This window comes from Cibotium barometz, chromosome 7 (assembly GCF_041138505.1).
Source record: "Cibotium barometz isolate CiBa-2024 chromosome 7, ASM4113850v1, whole genome shotgun sequence".
Classification (NCBI taxonomy): Eukaryota; Viridiplantae; Streptophyta; class Polypodiopsida; order Cyatheales; family Cibotiaceae; genus Cibotium; species Cibotium barometz.
Window position 1 is genome coordinate 39,810,203 of NC_141052.1, and position 17,485 is coordinate 39,827,687.

Below are 17,485 nucleotides of genomic sequence, written 5' to 3' on the forward strand. Positions count from 1 at the left end.
CTTTGGGCAACGTGTTGATGACTGTCAAGCAATCAATGTGCCTGTAAATCAAGGGGCTTTCATGTATTGGATGTATATGTGGCCAGGGGGAAGCACCGTGAAGACTTTGGATGCCTTCATGTGCGTCAATGTACCATGTATGATCAAAAATTGATCTTAAATCAAGGGGCTTTTCAAGATTGTATGCTTGTTGAGCTTGGCAAAGTAGCAGGCAAGACATTTATGCCTTGAATCCTCAGAAATCAGCTTGCAGTCAAGGGGCTTTTGCCCAATTTCTGTTCGGAACTGTTGTATGCAGTGTTCGGGACTGTAAAAGTCTGATTTTCACTCATTTGGACAGCCAGGAGAGCATTTATTGCTACTGTACCTGCTGTACAGATTTGGTACAGCTTTGTACAAGTTTTGGCATGGTTGTACACTGATTTGAGTGAGGAAAAGGTTCAATTTCAGCTGCTGTACTTGCCGGTACAGGTTTGGTACATCATTGGTGAGCACTTAGTAATGCTGTACAGTACTTTGGAAGGGCAACAGAGCACATTTAAGGTGCTGTCCTAAATCTGCAGCAACCAGATTTTGGTGATTTCATCACATATAGTGGGAGAAAAGTTGCATTCTTGCTTCCGCAGTGGGAGATAAAGCTTGGGAGAACAACTGTGAGCACTTTGTGTGCTTTTGGTGCAGTGTTTGCACATTTTGCAGGGAGTCAGGCATTGACAGGTTGCATATTGCTATGGCAACCACAGGTGAGAGCTCTTCATTGCTTCACATCAAGAAGCTTGAAGGCTCACATAACTATGATATTTGGCAAACCCAGTGCTATAATGTGTTGCTCCAGAAGAAGCAGCACAAGCCTATTAAAGAAAGGGGTGTAATGCCCGCTTCTCTTATTGCTGAAGAGTGGGAAGATATGGACGAGCTGGCAAGATCTACTATCATGTTGTCTGTGTCAGACTCTTTACTTTTCAGCATTCGTGAAGAGAAGACAGCTTGGGGAATGTGGCAAAGATTGCAGGACTTGTATGCCCAGCAAAGTGCCTCAAGCAAAGTGTATTGGTTGAAGAAACTCATAGGTCTTCAGATGAAGGAAGGGGCGTCTATGATAGCCCATCTAAATGAGTTTAATGGTATTGTTAGCCAAGTTATAAATCAAAAGTTGGCAATGAACGATGAGTTCAAAGCCACTTTTCTCTTATGCACTTTGCCAGAGAGTTGGGACACATTCAGGACAGCCACTAGCAATTCGAATGCTATGCTGTCATATGCAGATGTCGAGGGTGCTCTTCTTCAAGAAGAGATGAACAGGAAAAACAACTTTGTTGGAAAGTCCAATGCAATGAATGCACGTGGGAGATCCCAGCAAAGGGGTAAAAGCCAAGAACAGGGAAGGAGCAAGTCTCGCTCCAAAAAGGATTTGGAATGCCATTATTGTGGCAGAAAGGGACACATCAAAAAGCAATGCTACAAATGGAAAAATGATCAAAAGGAAAAGGGAAAAGGCAAAGACAAAGACAAAGATGAAGCCAAAGATGTAAAGCCAAAGGGCAAAAGTGGAGTCAAAATTGAAGAAATCAATGTGTCACATGCAAGTGACAGTGAGGATGAGGTCCTATTTACGTCTTCACTTGATGCCCATTCACTTCTTACAGGAGATGGTCATGGTATGCACTCGTGGATCATTGATTCAGGTGCCTCCTTTCATGTCACAGGTTGCAGAGACTTGTTTGTCAGGTATACTGCTGGCAATGAAGGAGTGGTTTATTTGGGTGACAACCATGCATGCAAGATTCTTGGCAGAGGTGATGTGAGGCTTGTGTTTTCAGATGGCTCACAGCTTATGCTCCATGATGTCAGGCATGTGCCTGAGATCAAGAAGAACCTGCTTTCTACTGGACAGCTTGATGATGCTGATTATGTTACCACATTTGGTCGTGGAAAGTGGAAGATTAGTAAGGGCTCACTGGTTGTTGCCAGAGGCTCTAAGGTGAACACTCTTTATTTCATGCATGCAGGTGTTTGTCACCATGCTAATGTAAATGCAACCGAGCTACCGGAAATCTCTATGTGGCATGTTTTCAAGTTTTCAGTTTTGTGAGCATTGTATATATGGCAGGCAACTCCAGTGCCCCCACAAGAAAGCTCTTGGACAGAAAGATGCTCAGTTAGAGCTTGTGCATACAGATGTATGTGAGATGCCTCAGCTTTCTTTGGGAGGGGCAAAATATTTTGTGTCATTTATTGATGATGCCACACGCAAGGTGTGGGTCTATCCTCTTTGTTTGAAGAGTGATACATTCTCAGTGTTTGAGAAGTTTGTTGCTTTTGTTGAGAATCAAACTGGCAAAACACTGAAGGCTTTGCGTTCCGACAATGGTGGAGAGTATATGTCCAAACAGTTTCAGGACTTTTGTGATGCTTAAGGCATCAAGAGGGAGCTCTCTACTCCTTATGATCCTCCACAAAACGGGACAGCAGAGAGGATGAACAGGACCATTCAGGAGAAGGTCCGTTCTATGTTGTCACATGCTGCATTACCTCATGGTTTTTGGGCTGAAGCTGTTATGATAGCCGTTCACCTTATAAACAGGTCACCTAACACGAGGCTTGATGGGAAAGTGCCAAAAGAAGTATGGACAGGGAAGCCTCCGTCATACAAGCACTTAAGAGTGTTTGGTTGCGTTGCGTACGTGCACATACGCAGGGAAATGCGCACCAAACTCGATCCTAAGTCTCACAAATGTATATTCCTAGGATATGGTGACAGAGGTGAAATGGGGTATAGACTTTGGGATCCCGTGAATAGAAAGATTATACGCAGCAATGATGTCATTTTTGATGAAACATGCATGTATAAGGAGCCTGCAAGGCAACAGGAGCCTAGCAGAGTCATCTTTGATGATGATGGACATCATGGACAACAATCAAGGGCTGTAAATCAGCCATTACAGCAGCAAAACCAGCCCTTAAATGGTGCTGAAAATGGTCCAAATGGACAGCCAGAGATGGCAGAAGATATCCCTATGGATATACCACAGTTAGAGGAGATACCGGGCATGATTTTTCAGCCTTATGGCATGGAACAGGAGCCACCAATAGGTGATATGCAGGCTGGACAGCAACCTGCAAATGATGGTCATTGGGTACGGAGGTCCACAAGACCCTCCAGAGCCCCTGACAGGTTTGTTCCAGGGGTTGACTACTTGATGCTTACTGACTGTGGGGAGCCCTCATGTTATAAGGAGGCTTTACAGAGGGCAGACAAGGCTCTTTGGGAGCGTGCCATGAAGTCAGAGATGGATTCTCTGCACAAAAATGGAACATGGAAGTTGGTGCATTTGCCTGCAGGCAAGAAGGTTTTGCCATGCAAGTGGGTTTACAGGCTCAAAGTTGCACCTGATGCAAAGCCAAGATACAAAGCCAGGTTAGTGGTTAAGGGCTTCAAGCAGGAATATGGTGTGGACTTTGATGAGATCTTCTCTCCAGTGGTCAAAATGACCACACTTAGAGCTGTGTTAGCTTTGGTTGCGCATGATGATCTGGACTTGATTCAGATGGATGTGAAGACTGCTTTTCTTCACGGTGATCTCCATGAGGAGATATATATGCAACAGCCAGAGGGTTATGCAGTGAGTGGAAAGGAGAAGCTTGTATGCAAGCTGAAAAAGAGTCTTTATGGGCTCAAACAGGCACCAAGGGAATGGTATCATAAATTTGATACATTCATGAAATCCGAGAAATTCAGGAGAAGTGACATAGATCACTGCTTATACACCAAAAAGGCTTTGGATGGCAGTCTATTGATCCTCATCTTATATGTTGATGATATGTTGATTGCCGGGAAATCTCGTAAAGAGATGGATGCCTTGAAAAAGAGGCTGCATCAGACCTTTGATATGAAGGACGAAAAGGCGAGAGAGGGGGAAGCGAGAGCTGGCGAGGGGGGGGGGGGGGGCCGAGGCGCTGAAGAGGAGGGGGGTGGGCGCGATGGCGAAGAGCTATGGGAGGGGGGGGCGAAGGCGAAGAGCAGTGGAGGGGGAGGCGCTTTAGCGCAGGCAAGCCAGGCGAAGGGGGGGGCGGCGCAAACCTAAGGGCAGGCGGAGGGGGGAAAGCGCGATGGCGGGTAGGGAGAGGGGAGTGCAGACAGAAGCGCAAGCAGGGGGGAGCGCGGAGCTTCAGTGAGCCGATTCTCTTTCTCTTCTCTTCCATACAACTCTTGCGATACCTATTCTAAGTTTAATTTGTTGATTTAGGGTTTTGATTTCTAGGGTTAGGGTTAGGGTTTTTCGGGTGTGGGCATCTTACAAGTTGGAGCTTGTTTGCTCTGATACCACTGTGAGGATTTCCTAGTCTATTAATACTTTAAGAGACATGACTAAGATTGAATACAAGAACTAAAGACAATTAGAAAGCGGAAAGCTGTGTGTTGTTTGCATTGAGACACAAGGCCTTGTTAAATAGGGCTTGAAGAGTTCCAAATGAAGACGCACATCCCTGGTGAAAGGGTGTGACTCTTGAATGAATAGTTATGTCCTTTGGACGTAGAGATGTGTCCTTTGATCAATAGATGTGTCCCTTTGAAGAGACGTGTCCTTTGATGGTGACCCATGTGACAAGGTGTGACCCTTCATTGGTGTTCTTTCAATGATTAAGAGTAATTAGGGATAATTAAGGGTAATTAAGAGAGATTAAATCACAATCGTGACACCCTCCTACGCACTCAAGAGCTCAGAAGAGAGCAACAACTGGTGGAGGTGGAGATGGAGCCATAAAAATCCACCTAGACCAAGTATGGTTATGATGGGTGGTCAAATATACGCAAGAGGAATGTGTACAATGTTCTGGTGTCCTCTTGCAAGGGCACTATGTTTTTGCGTGCCATTGATGCATCTGTGCCTGGGACAGTGGTGACATGAGAGTTTATATGGTCAGACCTCCGAGAGGCTATCAAGGAGATAGGCCCACAAACATAGTGTAGGTGGTCATTGACAATGGTAGCAACTGTGTCTCTTTGGGACGGATTCTAGAGGATGTAGGTGGTCATTGACAATGGTAGCAACTGTGTCTCTCGTAGATTGTATGGACTCCGTGTGCATCCCATAGCCTAGACTTGCTCATTGAAGATCTTGCAAAGATTAGGTGGATTGCAAAGATCTTTGACATTGCGCATAGCTTGGTGAAGTTTGTTACCAAGAGGCCCAAGGTCTTGGCAATGTATTGTGCCAATAGTGACCTTGAGCTTCTGAAGCCCTCACAAACTAGGTTTGCATATATGTTCATTGTGGTTGAGAAGGTAGTGAGAGTACGACAGGGACTCATGAGCATAGTGGTCTGCTAAGAGTGGATGAGCTGGGAGGCGCAGGTGTCACGATTGTGACTAACTCTCTTAATCTCTCCTTAATTACTTCTTAATCCCTTATTAACTGAAAGGACACCTGTGAAGGGTCACACCCTTACACATGGGTCACTATCAAAGGACATGTCTATTCATTAAAAGACACACCCCTAAGTCCAAAGGACATAACCGTTGATTCAAGAGCCACACCCCTTCCCACGGATGTGTCTCTTCACTTGTATCCTTTCGGCCTCTATTTAAGAAAGGCCCCTGTCTCAATGCAAACAACTCAGTCTTTCCTGCAGCATTTGTCTTATGTTTATTAATTAAGTCTTAATCATGTTAATAAAGCTATAAAAGCTTTACAGTGGTATTAGAGCAAACTTTTTTCCGCCCTGTGTTATGCCCAAATCCTAATCCTAACCCTAAAATCAGCCCGCCCAAACCCTAAAATTGGGTGTAGCAAGTGTTGAATGGAAGAGCAAGAGAGGATGCCCCATCAAATTCAGCCCCCAACTCCCAATTTTTGCTGATTAAGTCCGGGCCAGCCATATGCAGGACACTCTTGCATAAAGGAGGCAAAAAAAAAAAAAGAAGCCTTCAATCAGGAGGCTTACCTAGAGTGAGCGCATGACGATTCGTTGTGATTTTTTATAAAAAAAAAACCCAACACACAAGACTATAAGGCTTTAATGCCACGTGTACAAACACATTTAAAAAAAAAACCATAAACTTACCTTACGGGCCCCTACGAAACGGCGCCACCTTGCGTGCAGTTTCGGCGTGCACCCGCCACCTTCCTGCATACGGGTTCCCTCGTGCCAGCGTGCAGCCGTCCTCCTCCTCCATGAATTCAGCACCCGTACCTTCTTCATTGTTGGCCTCCTGCGGTCTACGCTTGTGTTTGGATCAGCCACGTGTAGTTGGTGTTTTCCGTGGATTGACGGCTACTACCCTTGGTGCTTCTTCTCAGCAACACTCTACTACCCTTGGTGCTTTTTCTCCAGCAACACTATTTATTATGGCAACCTCCTTCAGGTGTGATTTTTCCATTTTCTTGGGTATAAACATTTCACATAATGTGGAGTATTAACATATCAGCAACCCGCCATTTCATTCTTTTGCGTGCTCTCCACTCCTCTGGGACCAATATCCCTTTTTACGGATTCAAAAGCATCTCTCAGATCACGTGGACACACACTACCCTCTTCTCCGACGGCTTATGGTAGAGGAAACCTATGATTTCAGTTATTTACAGGATACACCCTCTTAGTCCATAGTGCCCTCTCCTACCTGTGTTTCTCCACCAGTCTCAGCCCCTGTTCCAGTTAGTGTGCCCTCCTTTTCCCAGCCCATTCATTACCGCATTCAAATAGCCACACTGATTTCTCACTTCAGAGAATTCGACGTGTGGGTGATCTGTGTTCGTACTTCTGCACAGGATCTGGGATCATTATTGTTTTATACTCAGGCGTCATCCTTATCTGGGCGCTATCCTCCCCGAGTGTAGCATCATTTTTCATGAATATTGCACCTATTCTGAGGACGTTAATCCATCTTCATTCACGGTGCGCCCCTCTACACCGGAGTATACACCCTTGACACCAGTAGTTGTCCCTACCCCTGTACCTTCTTCTCCAATAGAGCAGACTCTCGTGCGAGCCCAATCCCAGAGGATCGCCCTTACTATACTGGATGGTCTGTAGCCGCTTCACCAGTACGTAGCCTCTCCTCTTGGGATTTCCAGATGCCGCACCCTCCATTCGATGGTTCTTACTAGAGCCCAGCGGTGTCAACAACAGCAAAAACCCCCAGAGCCTCATCACCCTGAAGCCTCTACATCAACATCTTCTCTCATGGCAGAACCTGTTGACATACCAGCCCCTCCGGAATGGCAACTTCAACAGCAGTTCCAACAGCAACTCCAGGAGTCTATGGCATCCTTAGCTTCTCGGATCCAGGAGCTCCACACGGATCGCCACTCCTACACGAGTTCCGTACGAGCAGCAGATGTTTCAGCACCAGTACTAGCAAACACAGACGTCATTCCTTCCGAGGTAGAAGACGACGACCTTAAAACTCTTCATCGTCTTTTACAAGCCAGTAAAACAAAGAAATTGGAAATTAAACCCCCTGACTCTTATGGTGGTCAGCGCAATAAGCGCATCTTAGACCAATGGCTCTATAAATTGCGGTCATACTTTGAAACCATGACCCTTTCTGATTCCAAAGAGGTGATTTTTGCGGTATCCCTCCTCAAAGACACTGCTTTATTGTGGTGGCAACGACGACAGCATGCCGGAAAAACGGTTATAACGTGGGAAAATTCGAGCGGGTCCTCCGTAAGCAATTCATACCTGCCAATGCGGATTTCCAAGCCCGTACTCGCTTACACCATTTGGACCAAACTGGTTCCTTGGTCTCTTATATCTCCCAGTTCACCAACTTGATACTGGAGATTGACTCTTCGTCCCTAGAGCGGACGAACTTCATGCCTTCGTTGAAGGGCTTAACCCCATACTGCGTGCCGATGTTCAGAAATATAACCCTGTTGATCTTGCCGATGCCATACGATACGCCGAGCGCGTTGCAGACATTAATTCTCGAAATTCGACCTCTTTCAATCGAGCTAATGACTTTCAGAAAGCCAATGGATCTCGTATGAGCCGAGATAGTTGCAGAGAGTCATCTGGCACTTCTACCTCCCGGCCTAATCCCCAATGGAATAATTCTCAATACCCTCGCCGATCAGAAGGACCATCCTCTTTCGGTTTTGACGTTCTCAATTCTTCCAACCACGCAGTTCGGATCGTGGACGGGACCAAAGACGTGACCAATCTCGCAATCCTCGTCCTTCTACTGTTCCTTCTGGACGGGATCAACAAAAGACGTGATTGTGCACAATTTGTAATGGACCTCATTGTTGGTTTGAGTGCCCTAAAAGACCAACCCATCGACAGAATTCTAATGCTGAACCCTCCACTTCTGAGGAGAAACCCCTAGTTGCTGACAAAGGAAAGCGTGCAGTTAATCACCATGCTATTGCACATGCTTCAGTGATTACCGCTACTGCTACAGTACAAGCTGCCTCTTCACTGTTGCCCCAGCGGTCTACTCAGGTTTTGGTTCTTCAAGGCTCTATTTCCAGTCACCCTATTCAGGTGCTCATTGACAGTGGGTGCTCTCATAACTTTGTGGGAACCACCTTGACTCAGAGATTGAAGATTCGGACTTCTCCAAGTACTGTTGTTTATGAAGTAGAGCTTGCCGCTGGTTCCACATCCTCGTGTAACACCATTGCCAAACACCTCTCCTTTCGAATTCAGCACTATCGTGACAAATTGGATTTCCAAGTCATGAATTTGGCACATTATGATATGATTCTTGGTCAAGAATGGTTGTATCAATATGATCCCTTGATCAGTTTCCGAAACCATTCTATACAATTTGCTCAAAATGATATGCTTGTGGCACTTGAAGGAATCAGAAACCAACCTTCTACACCAACCCTTTCAGCTCTTCAAAAGTGAAACGGTGGGTCTGCAAGAGTGGTTGTTCCTCAACACTTTTAATGGTCTATTCAGCCAACGACCCTCCCGAGGACATAGATACAAAGGTGATGTACCTCAAGCAACCTTTCTTTACTCCATACTTGCATCTTTTTCCTTAGGAGCTTCCTACGGTTCTCCCACCTCGTCGACCAGTCGACCATGCTATTGATATCCTTCCTGGCAGTGCTGCATCTACTCGTGCTCCATATCGAGTTTCTTTTACGGAATCTCAGGAGATACAGCGACAACTTATTGAACTTTTGGAGAAAGGACATATTCGACCAAGTAAAAGCCCTTTTGGAGCTCCAGTGCTTTTGGTAAAAAAGAAGGATAAGTCTATGCGCCTTTGCATCGACTATCGTGTCCTTAATAAGTTGACTATCAAGAATAAGTATCCTCTTCCATGCATTGATGAATTGTTTGATCAATTGCTCCATGCAAAGGTCTTCTCCAAAATTGATCTTAAGTCTGGATATCATCAAATTCGCATTTGCAAAGGTGATGAGTATAAGACAGCTTTTCACACAAAATATGGTCATTACGAGTACTTGGTCATGCCATTCGGGTTAACCAATGTCCCTGCAACATTTATGAGTCTGATGAATGATCTTTTTCGTACTTTTTTGGACAAGTTCGTCATTATTTATCTTGACGACATCCTGGTGTTCAGTCGTAATATGGAAGAACACAAGGTACATCTTAAGATCGTTTTCCAAGTGCTTCGAGACAATGCTCTTTATATTAATCCAGGCAAAAGTGAATTCTTCAAGACATCCTTGGAATACCTTGGACATGTTGTTTCAGCAGATGGTATTTCCGTGGATCCAAAGAAAATATAGGTTATTGTCAATTGGCCAACTCCCACAAACATCCATGATGTTCGTTCTTTTTTGGGGCTTGCCAACTTCTATCACACAAAGGTTCATCGATTTTCTGAAATAGCTGCTCCTCTCACATAACTTCTAAAGTCCGCTCTTGCATTCCAATGGCCTGAAGCCGCAACACAAGCTTTTGGAAATTTAAAGACAGCTTTGACAACAACTCCTGTCATGGCTATTCCAGACCCTACTCTCCCCTTTGATATTTACACGGATGCTTCTGATATTGCCACTGGTGCCGTCTTAATGCAACAAGGACGTGCTATTGCGTTTGACAGTCATAAGTACTCTGCAATTCAAGGAAGATACCCGGTATATGACAAGGAATTTTTGGCTATTGTTCATGCCTATCGTGCATGGAAACATTATCTCCTTGGTGCGGATTCAATGGTGAAAACAGATCATCATTCTTTGAAATATATCTTCACGCAGCCAGTTATGAATGCTAGGCAAGCACGTTGGGTCGAATTCTTAGCCAATTTTCATATGATAATTCAGTATGTTCCTGGTCTTACCAATGTGGTTGCGGATGTCCTCAGTCGTATGCCGCCAGCTTCGGTCTTGGCTATTTCTACAGTTGAAATGGATATACCTCAAAGTTTCAAGGACCGTTATTCAAAAGATCGTGATTTTGGAAATGCATTTCTAATTCTCAATTCTCAGAATGCAACTCCTTTCGACTTGAAGATTTATGGAGCATATACAATAGTGGATGGTTTATTATAATATCCGGACCGTATTTGTGTACCTCATGATACTCATGTTCGAAGAGTATTGGTGAAAGAACATCACAAGGTCACTTATGCTGTATCAAGCTTTCGAAGAGTGGCTTTAGTGAAAATCTAGTGGGTTGCCGAGGATTGCCACGGATGGGAGTGCGCTTGGGGATGTGGGAGAGCAAAATCCTTTCATGTCTCCCCCAGCATTGGAGATCACGCATGACAAGTTTGACCAAAAGATCACCAGCTACCAGTTGGGGAAGGTGTAGCAGCTGCCATGGAGTCCTCAGGAAGAAAAGAGGGGGGTGGGGTTTGGAGGATATAGGGTCTATGCTCAAAAACCGAATGAAGATTGTTGCAAGCAGGTGAGAACCTAGAAACAATGGTGGTGCTGGAGGGTGGGCAGGAACAGAAGGCTGGGATAGAGGGATATGAGCAGGAAGGAGAACAACAGTAGAACCCCAACACCCCACCATCCCCCGCCCCCCCCCGAGGACCGCGCGCCTTCATGTATCCCTGTTTTCTCCTTTTGCACACCCTCTTAACCTACCTGCATAGCAGCCGCTCGTTTCTTCCCCAGTTTTCCCTGCGCCGGGGTGTGGTTGCATGCATGAAAAGGAGGGACGGGAGCGGGGGAGCGATGAGGTAGGGGGTTCAGCAGGCTGCTATGCGGGGAGCTCCAGCTCGATGCCCCTTTCACATTTTTGGAAGCTTTAGAATGAGTTTACTTGGCATTAATTCTGCAGTGAACCATCATATCATGGATGCTGAAATTTGATTTCATGTGTGGATTGTGGCCTGGCTTGTGCAGCATCGAAAGCAACTGGTGACACTGCTCCTGGTGGCAGTGGTCCCACAAGTGATCTCACTGCTCCTGGTGGCAGTGGTCCCACAAGTGATCTCACTGGTTTATTTAAGAAGGTGCTGTTGCCTATTATCGACCGTAATCCTTACTTGTCTGAAGCGACTAGACAGGTAGGTATCTGGTTTTCTTATTTTCTTTGAGATCTGTTTGGGCTTTTTGAAGGATGGTTTGTGACAATGTAGCCATGTGCACGTGACAAAGCTTAATGGTTTTGTTCTTTGATAGGCTGCTGCAACCACCACAGCCTTGGCAAAGCAATATGGGGCGGACATCACAGTAGTTGGTAAGCCTCTATATTGCGATAAAAATCTTAAGTTAGAACAGAAAGAAAGCATACATTTAGAACTTAGATTCCCAACAGAGGAGCCTCAAAGCATTCTTCTTTTGCAGTAATTGATGAAGATAGCAAGGAGTCCATAGCTGACCATGATTTAAGAATCAAGAACATACGATGGCATCTAGCCGAAGGTTTGATTCCATGAGATTATTTCTTCCTCTAGCTTTCTTAACTGTGCAAGTGGCTGTGTCTAATGTCTGGTCTAAATGAGCAGTTTCCGTCATTTCATTTGAGTGCATGCAGGAGGCTTTGAAGAGTTTGGTTTGATGGAAAGCCTAGGTGAAGGAAAGCGGCCTGCAGCCGTCATCGGGGAAATTGCTGACGATCTGAGTCTTGATTTGGTTGTGCTAAGCATGGAAACCATTCATTCAAAGCATATTGATGGTAACCTTCTTGCAGAGTTTGTGCCATGCCCTATATTGCTACTACCCTTGTGAAGGAGGACCTTAGCCCAAGCCATGGTTCTTTCTAGGGAGGTGTTTGAAGTTTTTTTTGGTCTAATAAAGAGCACGATTTCTTGATGATAACACCACAAAGCTTATTTTATGTTGAAAGAAAGATCTGCATTTCACTTGGAAGGAACCTTCCATATACTGACTGATCGACATTTAGTCTTCATTTTGATTAATGCTTTTGAGATTAATGTAATTTGAGCTGCATGCTATTGTTGGAACGATATAATAAGAGCCACCATGCTAGCATACATGAATTGGTACACATTTTGTTGGGTCGTGTGTACTAAAGAACGAGTCCAAGGTGCATTTGATGGGGCCAAGTGTAGCCAAATGCATTATTTAGTTGTCTCTTTGTTGCATTTTTAGTCTTAGCTTTTGGATGTTACATAGTTTATTGCCATGTCCATTGAAAATTAGGAGACGTTTATTGCCATGTCCATTGAAAATTAGTAGACAACACTCAAGAAACACAATAAACCTACAAGTAGGGTAAGGTAGAGAGGAGACAACACTCATGAAATACAATAAACCCGGTATCATTGATTAGAGACTAGTGTCCCTAAGATTTGCAACTTTCTCTTGGACCGCTAGTTCTAGACTAAAAACATAGCCTTATGCATGATTGGGGAGGAATAATGTTTAGACATCCAGAGACTAGTGCCCCTAAGATTTGCAACTCTCTTGGACCACTAGTTCCAGAGTAAAAACATTGCCTAATGCATGCTTGGGGAGGAATAATGTTTAGACATCCACAATCGATATGATGATGCACTTGTGTTTAGAATGGAATTTAAGAAAGCTCATGTAAACACACGCGGTTGAGAAGAGACCAGAAAAATTCAACCAAGTTATCCATTAGTTTGCCAAATGGGAAGTCTACATTTTTATTTTTATTTTTTTTGGGTTTTTTCTTCAAGTATTTGCTCACAATCAAGGTGGTTTGACATTGAAAGCCAAATTTCTCCATAAAAAGTGGCTTTATCCAAATCATAGGCATGACTTTGAAGCTTAATCGAGTCCCCACATGTATGTTCCACCCTCTTACTAGGAGGAAGCATGGACAAGGAATTGTACACGCACAATAGAAGGCCCAAGATTTGCACATGTGAAATTTTGGCAAAACACCAAGGGAAATGAAAATGAGGGAAACTTTATTTCCTCTTCATTATGAAACATTACAAGTGGGCGTAAAAATTTTCAAATTGCAAGGGGGGTGACTTGTAAAATACTATGATTGTAATTATTAAATGGAACCAAGAAAGCCATGGTGAAGAAGCATGGGTTTAGTACTAATTGAGTAGATAAGGTTAGAGAAAAGAGAAGATGGTTCCTTCAGCCAATGAGGAGAAGGGCCCATGATTGAAGGGTAATCTAAAACATGCATGTTAGCCACATGTTAAAGTTTGAGATAACATATTTAAAGTCTTAACGTTTCAGATTAGTTGAATTTTTAGAAACTTTGAAAAGAGAGCCAACTTTGCATGGACCGTTTGCATGGACCAGTCAAATAGAAGTGTTGACCAAAAGGCATTTGACCTCTCAAAATGAGGAGGGTAACACTAGGTCCTGGCAGGACGAAAAATTATGTTCATATCATTTTGCAAAATCAGGTCATGCATGACTCCAATCTATGTGTGCACATAGCACTACCGTGGTGGCTTTACAGGTGGGCTGCAGCAGACAGCTTGCTAAATAGATCTGCACCGATTGGTTGTGCCAACCCAAAAATCTACTGTCCCCATCCCCATGGGTGGAAGAAAATAACTCGGCACATTGAGGAAAAAAACAAGTGAGCATTGGGGCTAGCAGATTTTTGATCTGCACATGTTGTAACCTTTCTTTTTTATGTTAGTGGGTATTGAAACTAGACACCATTAAGGTAGATTCAAACCCTATACCTCCTCCTTGGAAGGCATGTGTGCTACTATGTGGGCTATATCCTAGGAGTCTACTACCATGTCGTAACCTTGTGTGTCTATATTAAAGAGAGTAAACTCAAGGATACTCAATGTAATGGTGCTTTTTAGACTTCAAAAAGTTACATTGTAAGGGAGAAATTTGTGGAGAAGGATGTTTAGATGGGGACTCCACAAAAACTATTGCTTGCCATTACATGAATATACAATCGTCTAGGTGTGCAAGAAATCTTAAAAATGATTAGTGAGATTGGTGTGAAATGCTATCACCCACTTTATTTGGGTTTTCTATTTATAGACTTGAAACCAAGGTGCTTAATTATGCTAGCCAAGAGAACACATCCTCGTGGTGTATCAAAACATCAACAATCATTCTTTTGCTTCTCAAGTGATGTGGTTCTTGTCTCTATGGAGGATGCCCAAAACTTAATCTACAAAATACAAGTATGTCAATGTGATGAAGAGAAAATAAATGTTAGTAAAAGCCTTTAAAGAGTCTTCCCATCAAGAGACTCAAAGTTTGCATAGAATTGTCTTCAAATTGTTGATGGTAGCAGTATTGATGGTAGCAATATCTGTTGCCTAGGCTAGATGGCTCTTAGAGGCATTCAAGAAAGACCTTAGCTTAGTCTTGCTAAAGCATGTGTTGGCGGGTCTTGCCTTAAGCAACTTCTCTATGTGGGTGCGCTAGCTCTTCCGTTGCATCTGCACTCCATTGCCACACCGAAATGCTCCTTTGCCAATCGAGTGAAGGTAGAGATCTCTAGGCCTAGATGGAAGCAAAAAGAGATGGTCCTTTGTGATCACAATAGGCGGGAATGAAGGGGAAGCTAATGCAAGAAGACAATCTAGAATCAAACTTATCTGGCATGCATCCATCAAGCAAGCAAGATTCAATGGCATACAAGCAAGCAAGAAGAGGGAAGAGGAGAGCTCACAAGTAAGAAGAGGGAAGAGAGATCACAAGTAAACTATTGCAAGGGAATGATTGTGTATTGCTTATTGTCAAAAATGACTTACAATTGACTAGTTTTCAAACTAGATCGGCCAAACTTAACATTGGTCCGGACTCTATTACTAGTCTTAAGCATATGTACATTGTTCTTAGACTTTTCCTATTTGACATTAAGCACAAGGTAAGGCCCCTTTATATGCTCCAACGCCGTCTATGGTAGGTTGCATGGGTGAAACCATTTTAACCTATTGAGTGGATAACAAGAGGGAGGGAAAACTCACATACTGTGCATTTGAGAACACATATACTTACGCTAAGATCCACACCAGTAGTACTTTATGAAGTGGAAGTTTGGAGGGAAGCATCTCAACATTTCCTTTAATGGATAAATATCTGAAAGAATTTTCCTCAAAATCAACTACCAAACTTCCTACTCACAATTCTAGAATCACAAAGCCTACCCATTGATGTCCTTAAAATATGCAAAAGATGGTCGAATATATAATCAAGCTCCAACATGCATCCTTAGAAAGGTTTCCTAAGATTACATGGGAAGCTAGCTCCAAGGTCCAAAAGATAGTGGATAACATATGGTGATTACTAGATGGAATGCCCCTCACCTCCTAACTAATCTCTAAAATTGTGTATAGCTAAAGCATCTTTTGAGGAACAATATTTAGCCGTATGTGTACAGGAAAAATGCAGCCTACTTCCACTACTACACTTTACATATATCTCCTTGCACAGACTCTTGTCCTTTAAACAAAGAGGTTGTAGATTATTCTACTATTTGAGAGAGCCATTGTCACAATATTCAATCCACACACTTGTTGCCATCCCATAGCCACCTCTACACTTTGTAGATATCCCCTTGCACAAACTTTTGTCCTTTGAACGAAGAGGTTGTATAGTATTCACTATTTGATAGAGCTAGTGTCACAATATTCAATCCACACACTTGCCATCCCACTAGGGGATCATGATTTGAGATGTGAGACTAAGAGATGATATGGAAAATTTGAACTATGGAGGGCATGCAAGGTATGCTCCATGGAGGTGTGAGAGAAATACCGTCATGCAATTTTAAATTGCCTAGCTTTTACCACCGTTTGTACACACTTCTCACATACTTGAGACATGGCATGGAAGATTAAGAGAGGGCATACAAGTATGCTCCATGGTGGTGCAAGAGAAAGAGAAGCATGCACTTTTAGAATGCCTAGCTTTGCCACTTATCTTGAGCATCCATAGATTTCTCATGCAAAAGGATAATACCATAGATTTCTCATCTTGAGGGATGTGTTCTTATCCATATATTTCTCATGCAAAAGGAAAATACCATTGCCATTACTACCTTTACTAAGGAACTACTACATTATAAATAATTACTTACATGACATCCACATATATTTTAAGTTTTACTAATTATGTATAGACAAGTACTTGCATTATTCTCCCGTAAGAGCCATATCCACCCCCCTGTGTGTGTGCTCGCGCACGTGTGCATGTGGGCAATTAGACATTAACACATGGTGCTAAGAAAATGACAAGTGAAATTGAAAGTGTAAGAAGATGGGGGAAAGGGAAGGGAGGGATGGGTGGTTGTGTTTGGAGAGACAAGGTCTTCTCTTTTCATATTTTTTTCTTGAATGTAATAGTTGAAAATGAAGGAGACAAAGCTAGGGAAATAATCGAGGTTAAGGGTTGTTAGGGAGGGCTAGGTCTATTTGAATCAAGGGATGGCTACCACAAGGGGCTACTGGAGGCCTTATGCTAGGGTATCGTTCCTCACTAGTCTCAATACTAGCAACTTTCATTTAGTGAAGTTAACAATGAGTGAAGAGTGGATCATGTAGAAAGCGTGTATACAGGGCTGATGAACATCAGGACCCATTCAAACCACATGACAAATGGGAACTAAGGGCTAGTGAACATCAAGACCCGTTCAAACCACATGACAAATGGGAACTATGCAACTCTAGTGTACATGATGGCTAATGTACTCAAGGGTGGAGCATATGTACAAAGCATGTATATAGGGCTACTGAACATCAAGGCCCATTCAAACCACATGACAAACAGGAACTAGGCAACTCCAGTGTATGGCAAATGGGAACTAGGCAAATCTAGTGTACATGATGTCTAATGAAGTCAAGGGTTGGGTGGACATAAAGAGGCTAGAAGATAGTAGTCATGGTTGTATAAGAAGATGTTTTATATATCTAAATAGTGTTTTGTATTTTCAAGTTAATGTGTCATTTTTGTAAAATGGACTCTCCACACTCACCTAGTGAAAAGTAAGAAATATGATTATGCCCAGTCACACTTGTATACTAAAACACATTTTTTATTTACAATTCCCTTATCTAAGAGAGGATATGCAAATCAAATTAAGTTAATCATTTTCTCTTAATAGATAAACAAACTCAACATATGTATATCCTATCAAGTGATGATTTTAATAAAAACAAGCTCATATG

The 17,485-nt window shown here is 43.2% G+C and overlaps 1 protein-coding gene across 2 annotated transcripts in view; it reads left to right on the forward strand.

The window, feature by feature from the left end:
* Positions 1–12,206, forward strand: part of LOC147636994 (cell wall integrity/stress response component) — a 55,407-nt gene extending 43,201 nt beyond the window's left edge. Inside the window, exons 2-6 of one of the 2 annotated variants that reach the window (XM_086800599.1) lie at positions 11,289–11,307; positions 11,344–11,452; positions 11,568–11,625; positions 11,733–11,810; positions 11,923–12,206. In XM_086800599.1, coding sequence (XP_086656725.1) covers positions 11,289–11,307; positions 11,344–11,452; positions 11,568–11,625; positions 11,733–11,810; positions 11,923–12,116 — 458 coding nt within the window. In that variant the 3' untranslated portion in view covers positions 12,117–12,206. Of the gene's footprint in view, positions 1–11,288; positions 11,453–11,567; positions 11,626–11,732; positions 11,811–11,922 lie in introns of both variants that reach the window. The other variant, XM_086800598.1, reaches the window with a different exon arrangement.
* Positions 12,207–17,485: the final 5,279 nt, after the last annotated feature.